The sequence below is a fragment of the Phyllobates terribilis genome, unplaced genomic scaffold (genome assembly GCF_046119375.1).
Source record: "Phyllobates terribilis strain yellow unplaced genomic scaffold, ASM4611937v1 Scaffold_4__5_contigs__length_816908805, whole genome shotgun sequence".
Classification (NCBI taxonomy): domain Eukaryota; kingdom Metazoa; phylum Chordata; class Amphibia; order Anura; family Dendrobatidae; genus Phyllobates; species Phyllobates terribilis.
This window is the reverse complement of record NW_027362764.1, coordinates 352,043,702-352,070,170: the sequence shown is the minus strand read 5'-3', so window position 1 is coordinate 352,070,170 and position 26,469 is coordinate 352,043,702. Positions and strand designations below refer to the sequence as shown.

Genomic DNA, 26,469 nt, shown 5'->3' with positions numbered 1-26,469 from the left:
ATTTTTATGGGAAAAATGTGAAAATTGTATTTTTACGGCTCAATGTTATAAATTTCTGTGAAGCACCTGGGGGTTCAAGGTGCTCAGCACACATCTAGATAAGTTACCTGAGGGGTCTAGTTTTCAAAATGGTGTCACTTTTGGAGGGTTTCCACTGTTTAGGCACATCAGGGGCGCTCCAAACACAACATAGCGTCCGCTAATTATTCAAACAAATTTTACATTCAAAAAGTCAAATGGCGCTCCTTCCTTTCTGAACCCTGTCATGCACCCAAACAGGGGTTTTCTCCCACAAAAGGTGTATCAGCTTACTCAGGAGAAATTGCACAACAAGTTTCATGGTGAAATTTCTCCTGTTACCCTTATGAAAATGCAAAATTGGGGGCTGAAAAAACATTTTTGTGGGAAAAATGTGAAAATTTTCTTTTTATGGCTCAATGTTATAAATTGTAACTGTATGCATCTCAGTGCATACAGTACAGAACATACAGTGCTTCTATAAGATATATGATGCACGGTGATACAGACATCAGATGTTATACAATATACACAATGTTGTATGAATATACATATATACCACAGTGCATTTACTGTATAACATCTGATGTCTGTATCATAGTGTATCATTTACCTGTCACATAGTATTCTGCATACTGCATGTGCACAGACATCCAAGGTTATATACAGGATAAAATGGTGTAAAATCTGATGTCTGTAGTCAGAGTATAATATATACCATTATACCATCACATATTATATTGTATATGCCATTGGATGTCTGTAGCAACACTTTATCATATACCAGTCACATATTGTTCCATATACTGAATGTGCACAAACATCCGATGTTATATACAGAATAAAATGCGGCTGATGCAATATCTGATATTCTTTAGTCATAGTGTAATATAAGCAAGTCATATTATACAGAATATACCAATATATGTCTGTAGTAACAGTTTATCATATCCCAATCACGTATTATCCTATATACTGTATGTAGTATACTATGTCCACAGATATCAGATGTTATATACAGGCTAATATGTAACTGGTGTAATATCTGATGTCTGTAGTCATAGTATAATATATACCATCAGATACTATCCTGTATGACATCTGATGTTTGTATATTATCATACCAGTACACCTTCATATTATATCATTTACCAATCACATATTACACTGTACACTGTATGTTGTATATTGTGCACACAGACATCCAACATTATATGTTGTATAAAAGATAATATGCGACTGGTGTAATATATGATGGTCTGTAGTCATAGCGTATTATATAACTGTCACATGCTATCCTGTATATGACGAGGGATGTTAGTACAGTGGGGCAAAAAAGTATTTAGTCAGCCACCAATTGTGCAAGTTCTCACACTTAAAAAGATGAGAGAGGCCAGTAATTGACATCATAGGTAGACCTCAACTATGTGTGAGGCAGTGACTGGGATCGTATACGAGGGACGAGACAGAATGTGTACAGAGACCTGTTAAACCCGTTTGAGTGCATTGCTGTCACAGACACAGCTGCGGCTGCAGTGCAGGAATGAAGGTGAGCATTGACCTGGTCAGGCTATCTGGCTAAGGCAGATTAAGTAAAACCCTGTAGCCTCATTTCTTGGGGGAGGCTACAGGAAGGTAGTGGGCGGCCTCCTCCCTCCAACCTGGGTTTTCCAGTGGCTCTTGCCACAGGTCCTTTAAAACCTCTGCATTAAGGGCTAGTGGTGTTCAGTGTTGGAACCTGCTAGGAGCATAGCAGGAAAGCTCGGCGGCCTGCGTGTAGCTGAACCCACGCCTGGGAACGCTCTGCGCCTGTCAGGCTCAAAATGGTGTCACTTGACGGGGGATTCTGCTCTTCTAGCCCTCTGTATTTAGAGTTCGCAAACTATTCTGGGAAAATCTGAGCTCCAGGATGCTCCATCCCTCCCGAGTCTTGCCATGTGACTAAGTAGTACTGTACAGTCAGATATGGGGTATTTCTACTTTCAGCAGAAGTTGTAGAACAAATTTTGCTGCCATTTTTACCCATTTCCCAGTGTGAAAATGTATAATCTTGGGATAAAACAAAACTTTGGTGGCAAAAGTGTAATAATTTTTTCTTCACTGCCCAATGGTAAAAAATTCTGTGACCCACCTGTGGTGACAATATTATCACCGCACTCCTAGATGAATTCATTGATAGGTGTATTTTGTAAAATGGGGTCACTTATTGGGGGTTCAGACTCTGCTGTTCTGGCTCCTCAGGGGCTCTACCACTGTGACATGCCACCCTCAAACCAGTCCAGCAAAATCTGAAATCCAATATGGTGCTTCTTCCCTTCTGAGCTTTGCATTGTGCCTCAAAAGTAGTTTTTGACATATGGGGTATTGGTGTACCCAGGAGAAATTGCACAAAACATTTTGGGGTCCATTTTCTCCTGCTATCCTTGTGAAAATGAAAAATCAAATGTTGCATTAAAAAAGCCAAATGGCACTACTTCCCTTCCGTGCCTTACTGTGCACCCAAACAGTATTTTTCCTTCATATATTGGGTATCGGCGTACTCAGGAGAAATAGAACAACAAATTGTATGGTGCATTTTCTCCTCTTATCCTTGTGAAAATAAAAAAAATGGGCCTAAAAGAACATTTTTATGGAAAAAATTAGATTTTTTATTTTCACGACTCAACATTATAAATTTCTGTTAAGTAACTTGGGGTTGAATGTGCTCACCACACATCTGTATAAGTTCCTTAAGGCATCTAGTTTTCAAAATAGGGTCACTTGTGGTTTTTTTTCACTGCTTAGACACATCTTGGGCTCTGCAAATGTGACATGGTGTCTGCTAATGATTGCAGCAAAATTTGCATTCAAAAAGTCAAATGGGGTTCCTTCCCTTTTAAGCTATGCTGTGCACCCAAACAGTACTTTTCCTCCCATTATGGGGTATTGGAATGCTCAGGAGAAATTGCACAAAAAAAATTTGGGTACATATTCTCTTGTCACCCTGGTGAAAATAAAAAAATTGTGTTTAAAATAACATTTTTGTGAAAAATAGTTAAATGTTATTTTTTTCCTTCCACATTCCATTAATTCCTGTGTAGCACCTGAAGGTTAATAAACTACTTTAATGTGGTCTTGAGGGGTGCAGTTTTTAGAATGGTGTCAGTTTGGGTTATTTTCTGTCATATAGGCCCGTCAAAGTAAATTCAAATGTGATGTGGTCCCTAAAAAAATGGTTTTGTAAATTTTGTAGTAAAAATAAGAAATCACTGGTCAACTTTTAACCCTTCTAAATTCCTAACAAAAAAATATCTTTCAAAAATTGTGCTGATGTAAAGTAGACATGTGGGAAATGTTATTTATTAACTATTTTGTGTGACATATCTCTGATTTAAGGCATAAAAATTAAAAGTTTTAAAATTGCAAAATGTTAAATTTCTTTACCTAATTACCAATTTTTTCACAAATAAAGTCATATCGAAGAAATTTTCTATCATGAAGTACAATATTATGAAATACAATGTAAAAAAAACTCAGTCTCAGAATCAGTGGGATCCGTTGAAGTGTTCCAGAGTTATTACCTCATAAAGTGACACTGGTCATTGAAAAATTGGCCTGGTAAGGAAGGTGCAAACAGGCTTCGGGTGAAAGGGTTAAGGGGACTAAAAATTAGAAATAAAAAAAAAGTTTGTTTTTTTATATTAAAACAAACATAAAACTTTAAATCACTCACAGATTTTCAGTGCTTCAGGAAACAACCCAAAAATGCTAACATAAAAAAAATCCTAGAGATTACAGAATTCAGAGAAAATGAGATATCTAGTTATATCTGAAGTGTATTCTGCTTGAAAGATAGATATTTTTGACCACTGGAAAAAAAACTGTGTAAACAGAACACACAGAATCTTTTTGAAGCTGTCAAAAACTCCATATTTTCTAGTGGATTTTTATTTATTATGCATTGCTTATATAGCACCATCATATTCTGCAACACTTTACAGAGATTATCATTACTGTCCCCACTGAGGCTCACAAAAAACACACTATACTCACCTTTATACCTAACTCCTTGAAGTTTTTGTTCCCTGTAAAGGAACCAAAAAAAAAAAAACCAATATCCCTCACCTGTCCGAAGTTGAAATAAACCAGTGTGACACTGCTTTTTTCCATCTGTGTGACGTTTCTTGATCAGTGTGAGTAGTGACTTGTGGTGACCGCAGAAGCTGAGGAATAGGGAAGAATGACTCGATGCAGCGAGCATGCCCCTAAACTGCACTGTGCTCAGTGAGGTCAGTGACTAAGATGTCCAAGTATTTTTTGTGTTTTTTCAGCATTTCCACCACTGTGCTAATACATTGTAGAGGCGGTGCATTTCTTTTCTGCAATTTCAGTAAACGGCAACATTTTTGCTGAGATTTTTTAAAATTTAGGCAAACATTTCATTTTTTGTCGTGATTGCAGCAAAATATGAACACATAGTTATTGCACCATGTGAAAGCAACCTTTAGGTATATATTATATAATGACACTAATAATGGAAAATAACAACATACCTGTGACTGCTTCTTTTGGCCATGATTTGGGTATTATTTTCAAATCCATCAATGGCACTAAGACCCCTTCCATATTACCAAACATGGAAGAGAGCCCCAAGCAAAAGAGCATTATGAAGAACAAAACAGACCAGAGAGGGGACACGGGCATTTTTGTAATAGCTTCAGTGAATACAATAAAAGCCAGTCCTGTTCCTTCAACACCCTACAGAGTGAAATGCATGATAATTAATGAATGTACTTTTAAACATACAGTAGATATCATTCCTTGTACTTAAAAAAACCTGAATGTTTTGTCATCAATAAAAGCTCATGATAGGCGATGTTGGCTAGGCTTTAGAAAACAAACTTTTAAGCTCTTAGTATGTTGAATGTAAATGTAACTCTTTCAAAGGTCTTTATGCTCTGCATAAAATGTGATATTTTTGGAAATCTGCAATCTAATGCCTCATTTATCATTTGTCGTATGCGATCATCAGTGTTCTGGATCAGCTTTCCATCCATATATGATCAATATGATTTTCTTGTGTACCAAAAATTTGTCAAACTTCTCCTACATGCCATGGATTGCACATAGATGGCATCCGTGTGTTGTCTGTGATTTTCAAACACCCATAGACTTGTATCGGTGATTGTGATCTATGACGGATCAAAAACGGCAATGTCTCAATGAACAGCACCATTGACTATAATAGGTACATATTCTACAGTAGCAGAAAATATCCAATTAGCTTGCATGTAATTTCTTAGCAATTTGAAGCAAGGGCGGCTTCTCTGCCTGGACACAATTAAATTCGAGAAAGAAGTAGAGGATCCAGCTCTACGATCATGCAGAAATCTTTATTTGTGGATAAATACCAGATGGAAATTAAAGTATAATGATAGAGACATAGTTAAAACATCTACGTGTTTCAGGTGCGTGACACCCTTATTCATGATGTTTCTAATGCGGTGGCAGTGCACTTAATTATTGGACTGATGTTGATTAAGCCCTTTTTGACTCCGAGATTCTAAAAATTGCACCCCTCAAGGTGCTAAAAACCATATTCAAGAAGTCTATTAACCCTTCACGTGCTTCACAGGAACTCAAGCAATGTGGAAGAAAAAAATGAACATTTACCTTTTCTTCACAAAATGTTTACTTCAGACCCAATATTTTTATTTTCACAAGGGTAACGAGAGAAAATGGACCGCAAAATTTGTTGTGCAATTTCTCCTGATACTCCATATGTGGGGCAATACCACTGTTTGGATACACTTCAGGGCTCGGAAGGGAAAGAGCGCCATTTGACTTTTTGAATGTAAAATTTGCTTAAAAAGTTAGCGGATGCCATGTCGTGTTTGGGGAGCTCCTGATGTGCCTAAACAGTGGAAACCCACCACAAGTGACACCATTTTGGAAACTAGACCCCTCAAGAAACTTATTTAGATGTGTGATGAGCACCTTGAACCCCCAGGTGCTTCACATAAGTTTATAACATTGAGCCATAAAAATAAAATTTTCGCATTTTTGCCAAAAAAATGTTTTTCAGCCCCAATTTAGCATTTTTATAAAGGTAACAGGAGAAATTGCCCCAAACCGTTTATTGTCCAATTTCTTCTAAGTAAGCCGATACACTGTATGTGGGAAAAAACACTGTTTGGGAGCACGGCAGGGTTCGGAAAGGAAGGAGCGTCATTTGACTTTTTGAATGTAAAATTTGCTTGAATAATTAGCGGACGCCATGTTGCGTTTGGAGAGCCCCTGATGTGCCTAAACAGTGGAAACCCCCCACAAGTGACTGCATTTTGGAAACTAGGCCCCTCAGGGAACTTATCTAGATGTGTGGTGAGCATCTTGAACTGCCAGGTGCTTCACAAAAGTTTATAACGTACAGCCGTGAATTTAAGAAATCAATTTTTTTTCCACAAAAATGTACTTTTAGCCCCAATTTTTTTATTTTCACAAGGGTAACAGGAGAAAATGGACTCCAAAATTTGTTGTGCAATTGCTCCTGAGTACAGACATACCCCATATGTAGTGGATAACTATTTTTTGGGTGCACAGCAGGGCTTGGAAAGGGAGGAGTGACGTTTGGAAAGCAGAGTTTGATGGAATGGTCTGCGGGTGTCATGTCGCGTTTGGAGAGCCCCTGATGTGCCTAACTTGTCAGTGGAAAGCCCTGACAAGTTACCCCATTTTAGAAATTACACCCTGCAAGGATTTTATCCAGGAGAATAGTGAACATTTTTAACCCACAGGTACTACACAGAATTTGATAACATTAGATCGTCATATTGAAAATTTTCATTTTTTTCACAAAAATGTAGTTTTAGCCCCAAATTTGTAATTTTTATAATGGATAATAGGAGAAAATGGACCCCATAATTTGTTATGCTATTTCATCTGAATGCAATGATGCCCCATATGTCATCAGAAATTACTGTTAGACCACACATCAGGGCTGAGAAGGAAGGATCACTATTTGGCAGAATGGAGAAATAGAGGAGTATATGGCGCCGGAGATTGCGGTATGCGTAGGCACTGAACACATACCGCGATCTCCGGCGCCATAAGCACATACCTAACCGGGAGGAGCGTTGCCGTAGCGCCTCTCTTCGGTCTGGAGGCTAGGGGAAGAGTGCGGAACCAGAATTAGCACATGTGCATAACATGCTATCCGATGCCGTATTAGTGAAAACACATTTGCAGTGCGTCTTCAACAAAATGGCACTGGACAGCGCGGTACGCCCAGGCACGAACTCCTGCGTCATTTTGTTGAATGCAGGGGAGCGATGGAAAGGTGAGTAGAAGTGTTTTTTTTATTTAACTGATACAGGATGGGGGCAGCACAAGCAAGGATGGGGGCATCACAACACAAACAGGATGAGCGCAGCACAAAACAAACAGGATGGGGGCAGCACAAAACAAACAGGATGGGGGCAGCACAACACAAACAGGATGGGGCACCACAACACAAACAGTATGGGGCACCACAACACAAACAGGTTGGGGGCAGCACAAAACAAACAGGATGGGGGCAGCACAACACAAACAGGATGGGGACAGCACAACACAAACAGGATAGGGGAGCACGATGGAGGTGCACAAAACAGGATGAGTGCGCACAAAACAGGATGAGGGCGCAAGATGGGGGAGCTGGATGGGGCGCACAAAACAGGATAGGGGAACAGGATAGGGGTGCACAAAACAGGAAGGAGGAGCAAAGTGGGAGCGCACAATACAGGATGGGGTACACAAAACAGGATAGGAGCACACAAAACAGAATGGGGGAGCAGCATGGAAGCACACAAAACAGGATGGGGCGCAGGATGGGAGAGCTGGATGGTGGCACACAAAACAGGATGGGGGACCAGGATGGGGGTACACAAAACAAGAAGGGGGAGCAGAATGGGGGTGCAAAAAGCAGGATAGGGGTGCACAAAACAGGATTTGGTAGCAGGATGGGGGCGCACAAAACAGGATGGGGGCTCAGGATGGGGACACACAAAACAGGATGGGCGCGCAGGATGGGGGAGTACAAAACAGGTTGGGGGCACATATAACAGGATGGAGAATGGGGGAACAGGATGGGGCAGCATATACCAGGATGGGGCAGCACATAACAGGATTGAGGAGCACATAACAGGATTGGGGAGCAGGATGGGGGAGCACATACCAGGATAAGGGAGCATACAACAGGATGGGGTGAACACAACAGGATGGGAGCGCACACAACAGGATGGGGGTGCACACAATAGGATGGGGGCACACACAACTGGATGGGGGAGCACAAAACAGGATTGGGATGCACAAAACAGGATTTGGCGCACACAACAGGATGGGGGAGCACACAACAGGATGGGGGAGCATATAACAGGATGGGGGAGGACATACCAGGATGGGGAGCAGGATGGGGCCACACATAACAGGATGGGGGAGCAGGATAGGGGCGCACATAACAGGATGGGGAGCAGAATGGGGCGCACAAAACAGGATGGGGCACACAAAACAGGATGGGGGAGCAGGATGGGTGCACACAAAACAGGATAGGGGAGCAGGATGGGGCGCACAAAACAGGATAGGGGAGCAGGATGGGGCACACAAAACAGGATTGGGGAGCAGAATGTGAGAGCAGGATAGGGGCGCACAAAACATGATGGGGTGAACAAAACAAGATGGGGTGTACAAAACAGGATGGGGGAGCAGGATGGGAGAGCACATAACAGGACGGTGGCACAGGATGGGGGCGCACAAAACAGGATGGGGACGCGCAAAACAGGATGGGGCCGTGCTAAACAGAATGGGGGCACACAAAACAGGATTGGCGAGCACAAAACAGGATGGGGGCACACAAAACAAGATGGGGTTTACAAAACAAGATAAAGGGTACAAAACAGGATGGGGATGCACAAAACAGGATGAGGGAGCAGGATGGGAGAGCACATAGCAAGGCGGTGGCACAAGATGGGGATGCACAAAACAGGATTAGGGCGCACAAAACAGGATGGGGTGCACAAAACAGGATGGGGGAGAACAGAAAAGGATGAGGAAGCACAAAACAGGGTGGAGGAGCAGGATGGGGGCCCACAAAACAGAATGGAGGAGCAGGATGGAGGAGCAGGATGGGGGAGCACAAAACAGGATGGGGGCACATATAACAGGATGGAGAATGGGGGAGCAGGATGGGGTAGCATATACCAGGATGGGGAAGCACATAACAGGATTGAGGAGCAGGATGGGGGAGCACATACCAGGATAAGGGAGCACACAACAGGATGGGGGTGAACACAACAGGATGGGGGCACACACAACTGGATGGGGGAGCACACAACTGGATGGGGGAGCACAAAACAGAATTGGGGCACACAAAACAGGATTGGGGAGCACACAACAGGATAGGGGAGCACACAACAGGATAGGGGAGCACACAACAGGAAGGGGGTGCACATAACAGGATGTTGAGCAGGATGGGGCATACAAAACAGGATGGGGCACACAAAACAGGGTGGGGGAGCAGGATGGGTGCGCACAAAACAGGAAAAGGGAGCAGGATGGGACGCACAAAACAGGATGGGGGAGCAGGATAGGGGCGAACAAAACAGGATTGGGGAGCAGGATGTGAGAGCAGGATGTTGGCGCACAAAACATGATGGGGTGAACAAAACAAGATGGGGTGTACAAAACAGGATGGGGGAGCAGGATGGGAGATCACATAAAAGGATGGTAGCACAGGATGGGGGCATGCAAAACAGGATGGGGGCACGCAAAACAGGATGGGGGCATACAAAACAGGATGGGGGTGCGCAAAACAGGATGGGGGCGCGCAAAGCAGGATGTGGGCGTGCAAAACAGGATGGGGGCACACAAAACAGGATGGGAGCGCACAAAACAGGATGGGAGCGCACAAAACAGGATGGGGGCGTGCAAAACAGGATGGGGGCACGCAAAACAGGATGGGGGCATGCAAAACAGGATGGGGGCACGCAAAACAAGATAAATGGTACAAAACAGGATGGGGATGCACAAAACAGGATGAGGGAGCAGGATGGAAGAGCACATACCAGGACGGTGGTACAGGATGGGGACGCACAAAACAGGATGACGGCGCACAAAAAAGGATGGGGAGCACAAAACAGGATGGTGGGGCACATACCAGGATGAGAGCGCACACAACAGGATGGGAGTGTACACAAAAGGATGGGGGCGCACACAACAGGATGGGGAAGCGAAGCGGAATGGGGGTGCACATAACAGGATGGGGAACCACGTGCCAATAAAAATGCTCACCCCCTGGGCATAGAATGGGTTCAACAGCTAGTATATATATGTTAGAACTTGCATGGCACATTATTCTACACCACAAAATGAGCTTCATATTGGAAAAAGACATAACTAAGTGGATGTTCGTAAAATATCTTCAGGATCATCCAAATATGAAAATAAGGTCTAAAACAAGCTCATTTGGGATGTGCCTTATTTCCCTGCTTTTCTATACCCAGCTACACAATCAGTTTTTTTGATCAATACACAGGCAAAAGTCTGTGTGTTGAAATACCATATTAAGCGCCTTTCATACATCAGTGTTTGAGTACGTGTGGTGAGTGGGTCTGTGCACATGTCAGTGTATTTCCATGGACTATGTGACATGTCCTTATTTTTTTCTCACTGCACAGGCTGCAAACGTCCCGCACGCATGCAAGACATTCACCCCAGCTCCTCGGCATGAGCGGTCAGGTGGATTACAGCAGGGGGACATCTTTGGACAGGGGAGTATAAGGATTTTTTTTATTATTCTTATTTTTACACTAGGACACAACGGGAACAGAATACTACTTTCATTATTGTCCCCTGCTAGCACTGATCGCAGCACCAGCAGGGGACAATCATGAGGGCAGCATTCAGCACCCGGCGCTTGAGAATGACGCTAACTGTATGCTGATTCCCAGGCTACAGTACGTGTGATCCTTATGTGGCACACGGTTACCACACGCATCACACACATGGACACGGATATCTCCAATACTGGGTTTTCCAGTACCGGATATATATGGACATGTGAAAAAGGCCTTATAAATAGTGGTGAGCGAGCATGCTCGCTATTGCTCGGTGCTCGCCCGAGCATCTCACTGCTCGAGATGCTCGGCGCTCGCCAAGTATTTCAGAGGTTGCTCGACGGGAGCTCGGGTCCCCTCCCTGCAAGTTTCGCGCTCTTTAGAGCGCCAATCAACATGCAGGGATTGTCTGCCACACACTGTAATGCCGCAGCCATGTTGGTTGTGGCATTACAGTGATTGGCTGGCTGCATAGCGTCATCAGGTCCATATCAGACCTGGCACCGCCATGCTCGTCACAGTCACTCCGGAATCAGACACTGTAGGGAGAGCTGCTGCTGAGCTAGGGAGAGATTTGCTTATTTCTAGTTAGTGTAGGAATACCAGACTATATTAGAGACACATATCCATCTCAACTAAAAGTCCTTCTGAGGACTAATCCAACTGCAGAGATATCAGTGCTAGGCAGGCATTCCAGTTCTGTCTGTTTGTGCTTTTGCAGATATTTGAAGAAATAGGATATTGTCTTCCATTTAAAATGGGCAAGGCACGTGGCAAGGGACGGGGAACTGGACGTGATGGTGATGGTGCATGCAGTGGCCGAGGCCGTGGGAAAGATGAAATTGTGCCACAACAAACACCCACATCTTCTCGCTCGACCTTCCTGTCCCAATTAGTATGGGACCGCAGAACCCTACTAATGAACACAGAGCAGTGTGAAAAGATTATTGGTTGGAAAAGAGATAATGCTTCCAGTCACATAGCCACCACCACCACCACCCTGTCTTCCACACGGTGAAGTCTCAGTAGCCGTGAGTCTGGACTGCATATTCCTCACCCTGATCCTCCTTCCTCCCACCATGCCAAGTGCCCAGAGACAACTGAATCCACACTTGGACACTCCGAAGAGCTGTTCACTTTTGCATTTATAGATTCGGGCATCTCGCCTGGTCCACGAGGAGATCGCATGTAGCGATGCCCAAATATTTGAGCAGCCACGGTCATACAAAGGCGAGGGTGGGAAAGTGTCACAAGAGGTGAACGATGATGAGACACAATTGCCAGAAAGTCAGTAGGAGGACCAGGGTGCGGAAGTGGAAGACTAGGTGGTGGATGATATAGTAACTGACCCAACCTGACAGGAGGACATGTAGAGCGAGGACAACAGCACACAGGGGGAGGGAGGAAGAGCAGACCATCACGCAGGAAGAAGCAGTGTAGAGATCGCAGACAGAAGGTGGGCAACCGTTCCCCGTAGCACCAACACGACGGACGTTGCCAGTACAACTGTTAGGTCTTCCCGAGTCTGGTTGTTTTTTAAAGACTCTGCCGATAACCTGAAAAAGGCCATTTGCACAATCTGCCAGGCCAGCATCAGCAGGAGTAGCAAAACTACTAGCTTGACCACCACCAGCATGATCAGGCACATGGCAGCAAAGCACCAGACTTTGTGGGCCGAACCCCAGGGTCCAGGAACAGTGTCTGCAGGTGACACAACTGCTTCTACCGCTGTTGTGCGTGCAAGCCAATCCCCTGTCCATAGTGCATGCAAAGATGACTCGTGCCCTGCGCCTGTCATTGCACACTTTCAACTAGCACCATCAGCAAGCACGTCTTTGTCCCAGCGCAGCGTTCAGTTGTCCATACCCCAGTCCTTTGAACTCAAGCGCAAATACGCAGCCAACGCCCCACAGGCCACACTACTAAATTCCCACATTTCGCAACTGCTTGCACTCGAAATGTTGCCTTTTAGGCTCCTGGAGACGGAAGCTTTCCGCAACCTGATGGCGACGGCCGTCCCTCGGTACTAGGTCCCCAGCCGCCACTATTTCTCCCTGTGTGCCGTCTCCGCATTAGACAAACACGTGTCCTACATCATTAGCCGTGCCCTTAACAATGCAGTTACATGGAAAGTCCACCTAACCACGGACATGTGGACAAGTGCTTGTGGGCAGGGATGGCACTTCTCACTGATGGCACACTGGGTTAACATAGTGGAAGCCGGGACCCAGTCGGACCTTGGGACGGAACAGATCCTCTCGATGCCGAGGATTGCGGGCCCTAGGTCAATCAGGGTTGCCCCACCAGTCTACGGCTCATGCACATCATCCTCCTCAGCCTCCTCCTCCTCTTCAGCCTCCTTCTCTGAAATGACCACATCAGTCATAAGCTGGAAGCACTGCAGCACTGCCATGGCCAAGCAGCAGCAGGCTGTGCTGAAGCTAAAATGCTTAGGTGACAAATCGCACAATGGTGAAGAGTTGTGGACAGCTCTGAAAGAGCAGGCAGATCTGTGGCTGACACCACTGAACCTACAGCCAGGCATGGTGGTGTGTGACAATGGCCGGAACCTGGTGGTGGCTTTTAGGTGAGGCGAGCTCACACATGTACCATGCCTGGCCCATGAGCTTAACCTTGTGGTTCAGCGGTTTCTCAAAAGCTACCCGTATCTCTCGGATATGCTTGTCAAAATATGCCGCCTGTGTGCCCATTTTACAAAGTCACCTACAGCTTCCGCCGCCCTTCCCGTGCTTCAACAGCATTTGCAGCTGCTGGTTCACAGACTGGTGTGTGATGTCTCCAAGCGTTGGAACTCTACACTGCAGATGTTGGGAAGGATTTGTGAGCAGAAGAGGGCAGTTGTTGACTACCAGCATCAATAATGCCGTTGGTAATTATTTCAGACTCCACACATAAGACCTCAGGAGTGGACATGGATGTCAGGCATCTGTATCATCCTCCAAAACTTTGAGGATGCAACCAAGATTGTGAGTGGTGATGACGCCACAATTAGCGTCACCATCTTGCTTCTCTGTCTTCTGAAATGCTCTCTGCTCACAATTAAAGTGGATGCATTTCAGGCGGAGCACGATGAGATGGAGCAAGGAACCATACAGGGTGATTAGACACAGCCCAGCCTCATCTCATCCCAATGTGGATTGGGTGACAATGAGGAAGAGGAGGAGGAGGAAGAACAAGATCTAGTTTCATGCGCTATGGACGGTACTAACTGCACAACTGTCATACTATCTGTTGGATGGCCTAAGGACAGGGAGGAGGAGGAGGAGGATAGCATGGTCACTCGTCCTCTTGGTGAGGACACGGAAGTCTTGCCTTTTAGCAGTCTGGCACGCAAGACTGAGTTTATGTTGCGCTGCCTTTCTCGTGACCCTCGCATTCTCAAAATTTTGGGTGACAGTCATTACTGGTTGGTGACACTACTAGACCCACACTACAAGGAGAACTTTATATCTCTTATTCCTGAGGCGGACAGGTCTACAAAAATGGGGCAGTACCAGAACTATTAGCAAAATTCCAATCTGAAAACACTGGTGGCAGAGGTCACAGTACATTTTACAGCCAAGGAGTACAGCCAAAAGAGACACAACTCCAATCCAGCAGAGGCAGGGGAGCACTGTCAAAGTTCTGGGAGAGTTTTCTCAGCCCCTCCCAAGGAGTGCAAAGTTTGGGAAGATGCTGAGGGAGTATCTTGTCGACTGTACCCACGTCCTCCGTGATTCCTCTGTGCCTTATAATTATTGGGTATCCAAGCTGGACAAGTGGAATGAACTAGCTCTCTACGCCTTGGAGATCCTGACCATCCCTGCTGCTAGCGTTTCATCAGAGCAGGCTTTTTGTGCCACTGGTGGAATTGTAACTGATAAGCGCATCCATCTGTCAACTGAAAATGCTGACAGGCTGACTCTTAAAAAAACGAACAAGGGCTGGATTGGAGATCCTGACCATCCCTGCTGCTAGCGTTTCATCAGAGCGGGCTTTTTGTGCCGCTGGTGGAATTGTAACTGATAAGCGCATCCACCTGTCAACTGAAAATGTTGACAGGATGACTCTTATAAAAATGAACAAGGGCTGGATTGAGCCAGACTTCTCAACACCACTGAATGACAGCAGCATAACAAACTCAAATCCAGTGTCTTTTTTTGGGAGGTGTATTCCCATGCACCTTTTCACACCCACACATGGGTATACGCTTCCTGATTTTGGCTATTTGCTCTTGTCCTCCTCCTTCTCCTCATCCTCATCCTCAACCACCATATCACCAGGGTAACCATGGTCCATGATACAACACCCACATAATTTTTTTAAAGTGTGTTTATGACGCCCGTAAAATAAAAAAATTATACAGTATGTTCATGTATACTCTTCAGGGGTAAATGTTTGTCAGCCCATACACTTAGTGCATGGGCATTACAAGTATAGGAGACCCGCTCCTTTCTAATGGGAACATTTTTTTATGAGGCCCTAATCCACGTCTTTTCCAAGGGGCATTGGAGTGGCTCCTAATTTTTGGCAGCCCTTGCATTCACTGCATAGGCCAACACTAAGGGAGACCCACTTTGTAATAATGGGAACATTTTTTCATGAGGCCCTCTATGTCTCTTCCAAGGGGCATTGGAGTACCTCACAATTTTGGGCAGCCATTGCATTCATTGCATAGGCCAACACTATGGGAGTCCTACTTCCTAATAATGGGAAAATTTTTTCATGAGGCCCTCTACGTTTCTTCCAAGGGGCATTGGAGTTCCTCACAATTTTTGGCAGCCCTTTCATTCACTGCATAGGCAAACACAATGGGAGACCTAATTCCTAATAATGGGAACACTGTTTTCAGGGGGCCCTCTGACCTCCTCTAAGTCTCTTCAAAGGGGTATTGGGATGCATCCAAATTTTCAAAGGGGTATTGGGGTATATAACGCAATAACAGTATAGGATACCCACTCTTTAGTAATGGGAACAACAAAGCATAGCCGACTGCTGGCCCTTTAAGAATAGTAAAGGCTGCCTGATGGCCCTATAAAAATAGGCTTTGATACTTTCAGAGTCCCTCCTTCATGAATGAAACACAATGTGTCTGATGATGTCTCACACACCACATGGCCAGATAAGGTTGTAAAATGTTAAAATGACATTTCCCGGTGAATGCATTTATCACGGTTGAAAGCAATGCAAAAGTACAAAAATGCATCAAAAACGCTACGTGTGAACATAGCCCAAGGTGTGAAGGAGTATCTTTGTTTCTGGTTATTTATTTTACCTTATATACAAGTCATTACCCTGGAAAGGATGTTCCTTAACATATTTCCCAGGAAAATCCATTTTGGTTTCATTTTTGTATGTTTTATTGTGAGTCCGTAAAAGTGGCGTAATACCTGTGACAACATTGCTGACAGCAGTGACCTGGGAGTCAGAAATGCTTCCAGGGTCTTTCCCATGCTGTTCCCCTGTCTTTTGAGCACTGTTCCCATCGAGTTGGGGGAGACGGCTGAAAAATGCTCGAGTTTTCCTTAGACTTACATTGGGCTCATTGCTCATCCCAATTTGCTCTATCCGAGCATCGAGCACCCAAGCATTTTAGTGCTCGCCCATCACTACTTATAAACTGCATTAAAGAGCTCTGTGTGGCCTGGGAGAACAGTCTGGAAACGTATTTAAAGTAAGCATCTTTAAAAACAACAATTAAAGAGGTTGTCCACTACTTTTGCTTTGATGACCTATCCATAGGATAAGTCATCAACATTTGATCGGCCAGGGTCCGACACCCGGTCAGCTGTTATTGATGTCGACGGTGGTGGCCAGCAGCCGGAAGTTCTCACTTGCGGAGCTGGCCGTCTACTGATTGTGGCTGCTGTAGGGTTCTACACATCCACCTCTTATTGATTTGAATAGCAGGCGGATGTGTAGTACCAAGCCTCGGCCACTAACAGAAGACAGAGCAGTTCGGCAAGTGAGTACTTCTGGCTGGAGGCCGCCACCGCCACCGATAACAGCTGATCGGCGGGGGTGCCAGGTGTCAGACCACAGCCGATCAGACATTTTTGACCTATGCTAAGTATAGGTCATCAATGTTAAAGTAGTGGACAACCTCTTTAAGTCTTTTTTGCCAAAATCTTGCAACTCCTAAGGCATTGCCAAATGACAAAACTAATAATAAAAATGATACTTTTTATTCAAATTTTCATTACAGTGTTTTGATTTTTTCTTTTTTTTACAGTTAGAACATCTCTTATTTTGATCGGCAAGTAAAGAAAATAGATAACCCACGACCCCACAGTGTGAGGCCCCTGCCAGCCAACAACTTGTATGTCAGCTCTGGATTTCCCAGTCAATGAACATGGGACAGTGAGACATTTGAGATAACATTCACACAGTTTTGCAGGTTTTGAAGGCAGTTCAATTTTAAAGACGAGCAAATGTCCTACCTCAGACAAAAGTTTATCTAAGTCACATGTTGGAAGTTGAAGGGATGCAAGCACAGTTGGATCAGTCTGATTAAAATATAACAGCATGTCATTATAGTTATCCTGAGTTATATTTCCCTCTGGCCAGTCAAAAGTATTGGTAAGTGCCAGGATGTTGCTGAAACAGAAAAAAACGGCTCTTAGAAAATAAATTATATTACATACTAAATTTGTTCTTCTATTTTGAAAAATTCTAAAAATGCCTGTTGTACCATCCAGAGTAAAAGGGATCATGTCATGTCAATTTTTTTTATTAACATGGATATATAGATATAATCTGCATGTTAACCCCTCCATGACAGGGCTATTTTCCTTTATTTTCATTTTTGTATTTTCCTCCTCTTTTTCCAAGAACCATAACTTTTGTATTCTTCAATCCACATAACCAAATGAGGGCTTGTTTTTTGCGAGACGAGTCCTACTTTTGAATGACACCATTGATGCCCTGCAAAGCAGTAAAAGAATTCCCAGTGTGTTGAAATTGCAAAAAAAAGTGCAGTTCCCCAGTAGTTTTTATTTTTTATTTACCATGTTCACTATATGGTAAAACTGACCTGGCAATATGATTATCCAAGTCAGTACAAGTATGCAGATACTAAACATGTATAGGGTTTTTTTATTTAAGTGGTGAAAATTATTTAGTAAATTTGTAAAAAAACTAATTCTACTTTTGTTGCCATTTTCAGAGACTTGTAATTTAATTCTCAATTTTCTGGATATGGGGCTTACTGGGGCTGTGTGAGGGCTTACTTTTTGTGCCCTGAGCTGACATTTTTATTGACACCATTTTGGGGTAGATACAATGTTTTGATCGCCTCTTACTGCATTGTATTGCAATGTTGTGGCATCCCAAAAAACGTAATTCTGGCTGTTCAATTGTTTTTATTTGAGCTTTTGTATTCTTTTAATTTTTTTAATTTGCAATATTTTTAAAAACATTTCTTCCTCACTTTTTAATGTATTTGTAAGTCTTCTTAAGGGACTTGAGATGCGATTGTCTGATCGCTTGTGCTATACATAGCAAGGCCTCAGCACTGCTATGGATAGTTAAAACCACGATCTCCTATGAATTCCAGCTGAACGCTGGCATTCACACGTGTATCGTAATGACAGGAATGAGGATCTTCAGTAGACGCCCGGCTGTCATGGCAATCCATCAGTGCCCTGCAATCATGTCATGGGTGTGCCGATGCACCCCTCTGTCAGCATGTGTTAAATGCTGCTGTCAGAGATTGATATCGGCATTTAAAATGTTAACAGTCACGGGTGGAGCTCTGCTCCACCAGTGGCTGTTGGAGGCAGATGACTGGCTGAATAAATCAGCCATCATCTGCCGGAAAAAATGCAGGCTCAGCTTGCAAGCCGGCATCAAAAGCAGGGACACAGCATATGACGTAACTTGTGAAGGGGTTAATATCGTCCTAATTCCATGCGGCCACTGCAATGAAAACCCAGCTGATTGGAAGAAATTAACGTTATTCCTCCTGGCAGCCTCTGGCTTTCAGTCATAGGGGTGCCACCTAAGTCACCACTCAGTACAAAGTAACCATGACCCAACCCTGACTGAGAGCCTGCTCAGCATTGATGCACTGTAGCACATGTTCACTGTGTACTGAGTGGTCGCACCTCTCTGATTAAAAGCTGGAGGCTAGTGGGAAGAATAAAATTAATTTCCTCTCGGCAGCCGGGATTTCAATGCAGCAGCCGTACAGCTTTAAAATGCTATTAACCTGCTCATTAACCCCATATCTGCAGGCGTATAGCATTTTGGGACATGACAAGATCCCTTTAAGAATGTACAGGGTGTCCCTCTCATTTAAATAGGATGGAAGTCTTTGTACTCTTGAATTTTGCAAAACATACCTGAAACATACAGCATTTTTTATTCATTCTGTCTTGGAAACTTTCTAAGTTGACTCTTCGTCAGGAAATGTATGCTCTGATTGTTATGAAGAAATTTATCAACACATAATTTTAGACCTTTTTGGATTTGAAAAAATGCTCTAAACTGGACACTTGTTTCATCTATTTCATCACCACTATTCCAATAAAATACTGAGTGATTTTATACATACTTTAATCCAAAGTTTCAAAGTGCATTTAAGAAAGTCATATTTAATTTTACTGATTTGATATTGAAATACTTTTAAAAGTCTGTTTTGTCCAAATCTTACCTAGAAAAGCAATCATCATATTGGGCTGTAGCACGGAATCCAATGATAGAGTAGATAACAGTAGCAGAATATATGGATGTGAAGCCATTAATGACTGAGATAATGACTGCATCCCTTTCACAATTGTTACTGTAATAGAGAAATGTATTATTATTAGCTATGATATGCCAACTAATATACTGTACATATAATGCAGTGAATATAAAAAGGAGTAGCCCCGAATGAAATAAGCATAAGGTCCCAGCACACATGAAAAATGGGGATTTTGTTGAAAGAACCAGCACCCAATCAGCCAGGCATTTCCTTTGCAGAGGCTGCTGCAAATAAATGTAATATTACATGGCAGTTGTTCATGTAATACGTACATATCCTGCAGAACCCGCTCTATGAAGATAAGAATGGTGCTTGTTTTTCCTAAGACAAATCCTCCATTAAAGGTTTAGCTACTTATATGACCTTGGCTTGGTGTGAATATGTTATAAAATACAATTGATAAATATATAATAAAAATTCATATGCATTTACATGGGACAAATATACAGTAAAAATCTGGAAAGCAAATATATAAAAAATACTTCACCACATTCTGGATCTATAACTTTCTTACTTTTCTGTCACCATATTCATGGAAGCTCATTTTTGTGGGACTGGTTTTATTTTTTTTTTCACTCCACTTGGGGTATATATACAGTACAGACGAAAAGTTTGGACACACCTTCTCATTTAAAGATTTTTCTGTATTTTCATAACTATGAAAATTGTACATTCACACTGAAGGCATCAAAACTATGAATTAACACGTGTGGAATTATATACTTAACAAAAAAGTGTGAAACAACTGAAAATATGTCTTATATTCTAGGTTCTTCAAAGTAGCCACCTTTTGCTTTGATGACTGCTTTGCACACTCTTGGCATTTTCTTGATGAGCTTCAAGAGGTAGTCACCGGAAATGGTCTTCCAACAATCTTGAAGGAGTTAACCTGCGATTTCTGAGGCTGGTGACTCGGATAAACTTATCCTCAGAAGCAGAGGTGACTCTTGGTCTTCATTTCCTGGGGCGGTCCTCATGTGAGCCAGTTTCTTTGTAGCGCTTGATGGTTTTTGCAACTGCACTTGGGGACACTTTCAAAGTTTTCCCAATTTTTCGGACTGACGGACCTTCATTTCTTAAAGTAATGATGGCCACTCGTTTTTCTTTACTTAGCTGCTTTTTTCTTGCTATAATACAAATTCTAACAGTCTATTCAGTAGGACTATCAGCTGTGTATCCACCAGACTTCTGCACCACACAACTGATGTTCCCAAAGCCATTTATAAGGCAAGAAATCACACTTATTAAACCTGACAGGGCACACCTGTGAAGTGAAAACCATTTCCCGTGACTTTAAATGAGAAGGTGTGTCCAAACTTTTGGTCTGCACTGTATGTTTTTGTTTCAATGTTATTGTTTTTAATGAGAAATAAGAAAACAACTATAGCACCAGTTGTTTTGTATTTAAAGGGAATCTGTCATCAGGATTTCACACCCCAAACCTATACATATGCACATCGACTGTAGCTCTGTCAAAGACAAGTTCAGCAATACCTTTACATTGCCACTCTATTCCTCCATTACTGAGAAATCAGTATTTGACTTGACATGTGAATGAGGCTGAAGAGCTGGTGTAGATCTGAAGCCGCAGTCACTCCAGCTCTATTCCGTACATAGTGCCTCCTCATGCTTTACTGATAGGGTACATACTTAGAGATTAGAGTGGATGTAAACCTGTGGTGCAGAGAATCAAATCAAATGCTGATTTCTCGATAGCAGAGTAATGAATTGGCCATGTAAGGCTTGCTGTGATAAATGCTAGTTAAAACCTAACTTTACTGAAAAACCTGTTGTACCAGCATTTTATTTTTCACATCATACATAAATTTAGGTTTTACTTACTGTATTGAATTATAACTGGAGAATGAAATAAGTCCCCCAAATGCAAGTGAAAATGAGTAGAAAACCTGGGCACCAGCATCAAGCCAAGTAACTGGATTTGATAATTCAGCCACCTAAATGACATTAAAACATGTAGTTATGGTAAATCTAATACAATAGCATTTAATCAGTTGATTAATTACAGGTAAAAATAGACTAAAATGCATGTACGCTGTAGATTTAAACCCTCTTACATTTCCTGGGCACAATATCACATTTGCTGACCTCTGCATAGTGCTTTGATTAATATGTAACATATTTGTAATAAGTTGCGTGATTCTATTTCTAAAAGAACAAAGTCCATGGAAGCAGAGAAAAACAATTTCAGGGTTCATTAGTTCATTGTGGATGAAGGCAGTACAATTACAGATATTTTAGCAACATAATAATATTGTGCTGGACATAAATATCTATATTTTTCTGTGAAAATACCAATATTATACATAATTCAATTAATCATGCTGGAATATTATCTGACAATTCTGTAAATGCAAAGTTTGACTCTAACTAGAAGACATCAATTTCCCATATATACAGTTGTGCTCAAAAGTTTACAAACCCCGGCAGAATTTTTCATTTCTTGGTCTTGTTTCAGAGAATATGAATGATAACAAAAAAACTTTTCCTCCACTCATGGTTATTGGTTGGGTGAAGCCATTTATTGTCAAACTACTGTGTTTTCTCTTTTTTAAATCTAAATGTCAACCAAAAACATCCAAATGACCCTGATCAAAAGTTCACATACCCCAGTTCTTAATACCGTGTATTGCCCCCTCTAACATCAATGACAGCTTGAAGTCTTTTGTGGTAGATGTGGATAAGGTTCTTTAATTTATCAGATGGTAAAGCTGCCCATTCTTCTTGGCAAAAAGCCTCCAGCTCCAGTAAATTCCGGGGCTGTCTAGCATGAACTGCGCGCTTGAGATCTCCCCAGAGTGGCTCAATGATATTGAGGTCAGGAGACTGAGTTGGCCACTCCAGAACCTTCACTTTGTTCTGCTGTAGCCAATGACAGGTTGACTTGGCCTTGTGTTTTGAATCGTTGTCATGTTGGAACGCCTAAGTGCACCCCATGCGCAGCTTCCGGGCTGATTAGTGCAAATTTGCCTCCAGTATTTGCTGATAACGTGCTGCATTCATTTTTACTTCAACTTTTACCAAGTTTCCTGTGCCTTTGTAGCTTACACATCCCCAAAACATTAGCAATCCACCTCTGTGCTTTACTGTAGGAATGGTGTTCCTTTCATCATAGGCGTTGTTGACCTGTCTCCAAATGTGACGTTTCTGGTTGTGGCCAAAAAGTTCAATTTTGGTATCATCACTCCAAATAACCTTGTTCCAGAAGTTTTGAGGCTTGTCTCTGTGCTGGTTGGTGTATTGTAGGCGAGATACTATGTGGCATTTGCGCAGTAATTGCTTTATTCTGGTGACTCGACCATGCAGCCCATTTTTCTTCAAGTGCCTCCTTATTGTGCATCTTGAAACAGCCACACTGCTAGTTTTCAGAGAGTCCTGAATTTCAGCTGATGTTATTTGTGGGTTTTTCTTTGCATCCCGAAAAATTTTCCTGGCAGTTGTGTCCGAAATTTTTGTTGGTCTACCTGACCATGGTTTGGTTTTTACAGGGCCCCTGATTTTCCATTTGTTAATCACAGTTTAAATGCTGCTGACTGGCAATATCAATTCATTGGATATTTTTTTGTATCCCTTTTCTGTGTAATACAGTTCAACTATCTTTTCCAGTATATCCTTTGACAATTCTTTTCCTTTCCCTATGACTCACAATCCAGAAACGTCAGTGGCTGGATGAAAGATGCAAGAGTCTGTCTGGATCCTAGAAACTCGCTCAGCTTTTATGCACACACTGATTACAAGCAAACAGGTCACAGGTGAGGATGTTACCTTTAGTAGCCATTCAAACCCAATTGAGTCAAATTCTGTGCATGTTATCAGGCCAAAATCACCAGGGTATGTGAGCTTTTGATCAGGGTCATTTGGATATATTTGGTTGACATTACGATTTAAAAAGAGAAAACACAGTAGTTTGGCAATAAATGGCTTGACCCAACCAATAACCATGAGTGGAGAAAAAATTTTTTTGTTATCATTCATATTCTCTGAAACAAGGCCAAGAAAGGAAAAATTCTGCCGGGGTATGGAAACTTTTGAGCACTACTGTATGTATATATGAGAAATGTAGATAATTCATGAAAAATCCACTAATTTACTCTCTCTGTCTCTCTCTATAGCAGATTTTACATGAATAATTTGCAGTATGTGTTACACACACGCCGCCAGGTTCAGATAGGGGCGAGACAGGTTACATGAATTCTTTGGAATCCTAGGGGAACAGTTACTCAGGGCAACCATAGACCATGTGCTGCAGCTTCTCTCATGCACACAGGGGTATTGACCCTCAGGCACAGACATGTAGGTTGTTTCACTTGCTGATCAGACACACTTGACCTGCTTGACCTTGCTACTGTTCTACCGTTTATGAGTCATCATAAACGGTAGAACAGTAGCATTTAATAAGAAGCTGCACAGCCAGTGCAAGTTAACTCTTATGGGCAACAGGCTCCAGTGACAAACAGTACACTTTCCTTAGCAGCACAGCAGTTCACAGTCTTCCAAGTAGTACAAGACAGCACGGTTCTATTGCAAAGGCACATTAATGAACACAGAAATCTTTACAGCACAGTGAGATGGAAGAGGGGGGAGGGTTTACTGAGGGAGATGATCCCTGTGACACCATTTCTTACAGTCCTTTTCTTTCTGCTTGACAATACTCTGCACTGTTAGTTCAGGAACTCTACCTCACCTGTGCTTAACTTCACTACTGACTTGAATCCTTTTCACTTGCAGCGCCGCTTCTGTCAGATGCACAACACACACACCATCTTTCTCTTTGGCTCCAGCCAGACAGTAAATAACTTACCCACAATCCCCCTGGGGCTCTGCTAAAACACTTCCCTTCTCCTGTGACGGTGTTAACCCTTCTAGTTGCTGGATGCTTCTGGAGCACAAAACTTCCTGTCTCATGTGCTTTTTTTATTTCTAATAGTTGCTGAATGGTTTTAAAGCAACAGCACTACTTCTGTATGTCACACTCTTCCCTCCTTTTTGAATGTTGTCCTCGATATTCATCTTAATTGCTCAATCTGACCAAATCTGAGGCAGTGGTGAAAGTTGGATAGCTGTATATGACTCGCCCCCTGGGCCTGTGATGGGAAACCCGGAACCGGGCCTGTTGTAGGATGCTGGGGGTTGTAGTCTCCGTGTGGCGGTGACCCGGTCCGTGGCTCAGGGTGGTCAAACCAGTGGCAGTCTATTGGTATTGTAATTGTCCGACTACGCCACCCGTGGATTGCGGTCAGTGGGGACCGCCGCTGCGCTGCAGACCGCTGAGGCTGATGCTATATGCGCAGCCAAGAATGGGATGACTCCCCACGGGAGAAGTATTGCCTCAGGGCAGCTAGAGTGAATGATGGGAGTGATGGTGTGAGCGTCCCAGTACTGATGGTGCTGGTGCAGCGATGAAACACAGAGACGTGTGGTTGCAGTTTCCAATGCTTTACGCACAGTTCTTTACTGGTCCTAGTCACCTCGGTACCGGCGGTGACTGCCCAAGCCGTGCTGCGTCCACCAGGCAAGGGGCTCGACCAACTCCCAGGCAATTCCAGAGCATGGCACAGAACTCCCTTCCTTTCCTTTCTCTGGCCGTCCCCACCAGTGACCCACCTTTGTCCAGCTTCCTCGGGCCTTCTGTTGGCGAAACCTCTCTCCGGTTTCCCTGACCCTATGTGGTATGCTTTCCTGGTGGATGTAGTGAGGGGTCGCACCAAGATGTGGTCACAACCTCCGGTTTTGGCTGAGGATTAGTCGCCTCCACCAATTTGGGTTCCGGTACCCTGCTCTGCCAACCCTTCACCCGTTATCTCGTGGGTTCTTAGGGTTCCTTCTTCACTCGTGTCTCTGGGCCTTTCTCTGTGTTCCTGTTCCTTGCTTCCTTTCTTACTGTCCTTTCTGTTCCTTCTCCTTTCTCTCTCTCTCTGGCTCCGGCCTCCTGACAAGGCCTGCCTGCGGAGCACAGCCCATGCAGGGGCTCTGCTTCCTGTCTTCCCCTCTGACTCTTAGCTTCTTCTCTGCACTGCACTGCACACAGTTCTAAGATGGTGCCCACCTTATATACCTCCTTCTGACTAGCAACCAATGGGCTCCTACCTATGCCCAGAGACCCACCCCTATCTGCTCCTACACCACTAGGTGTACTTTCCCCTCCCCACTCCAGCCAGGGACAGATGCTGTCGTGCCTGCACTTCTGTCTAGTGGGAGCACCGTTGAGCTGTCCCTCGGACATGGGGTGTGTGTGGTGCATGCAGCCTACCGAGTCCTGGTCCACACTCCATCCTTACCCGGGAGTGGAATATCACACCTCTGGTTTGAGGTGCAATACCCCTGTAGCAGCCGAGCCCTTGGGGTGCTACATTCCCCCCTGGTAAATCACAGCACGTCCTCGGGCTGGAAAAGAGCAAAACAATTTAAAACATACAAATTTTAAAGTGCACTCACATATAAGATATTAACCAAAAACTCATCCCTTTATGGGAGGTACTCTTTTTCCTTTTAACGTTACTGGTATCATTTTCATAAAACATCTTGCTAATGCCACTGGAGCTCTTTTATAAAACACTATGTAAAACTTTGGCATCACTATTTTAGCAGCATATTAAACTTTCCAATATTAGACATTTTCAAATAAAACATTTTCTTCAAAAACACATTCTGGAGCTCTGGCCGCTGTGCAACTTGCGACCAGGTGTTCTCTCTTCTTAAAGGTGCAACAGTCCAGTTAATCCGTCTTGAGGTAGACGTTGCAGTTTTTGTACAAAACCAGTAGGGGGCGCTTTAAGAAGAGCAACTATGTACAGGGTGGCCGCTCTCAGTCCTCGGCCAGTGGGGATAAGGGAGTGGCTG

General features: G+C 43.4%; 1 protein-coding gene across 2 annotated transcripts in view; it reads right to left on the bottom strand.

The window, feature by feature from the left end:
- SLC6A19 (solute carrier family 6 member 19) overlaps window positions 1-26,469 on the bottom strand; it is a 291,943-nt gene that overhangs the window by 67,331 nt on the left and 198,143 nt on the right. For both annotated transcript variants that reach the window (XM_073678408.1, XM_073678407.1), the window contains exons 6-9: window positions 21,454-21,566; window positions 19,519-19,647; window positions 17,306-17,462; window positions 4,551-4,755 (exon numbers count right to left, since the gene is read on the bottom strand). In XM_073678408.1, coding sequence (XP_073534509.1) covers window positions 4,551-4,755; window positions 17,306-17,462; window positions 19,519-19,647; window positions 21,454-21,566 — 604 coding nt within the window. The remainder of the gene's footprint in view (window positions 1-4,550; window positions 4,756-17,305; window positions 17,463-19,518; window positions 19,648-21,453; window positions 21,567-26,469) is intronic.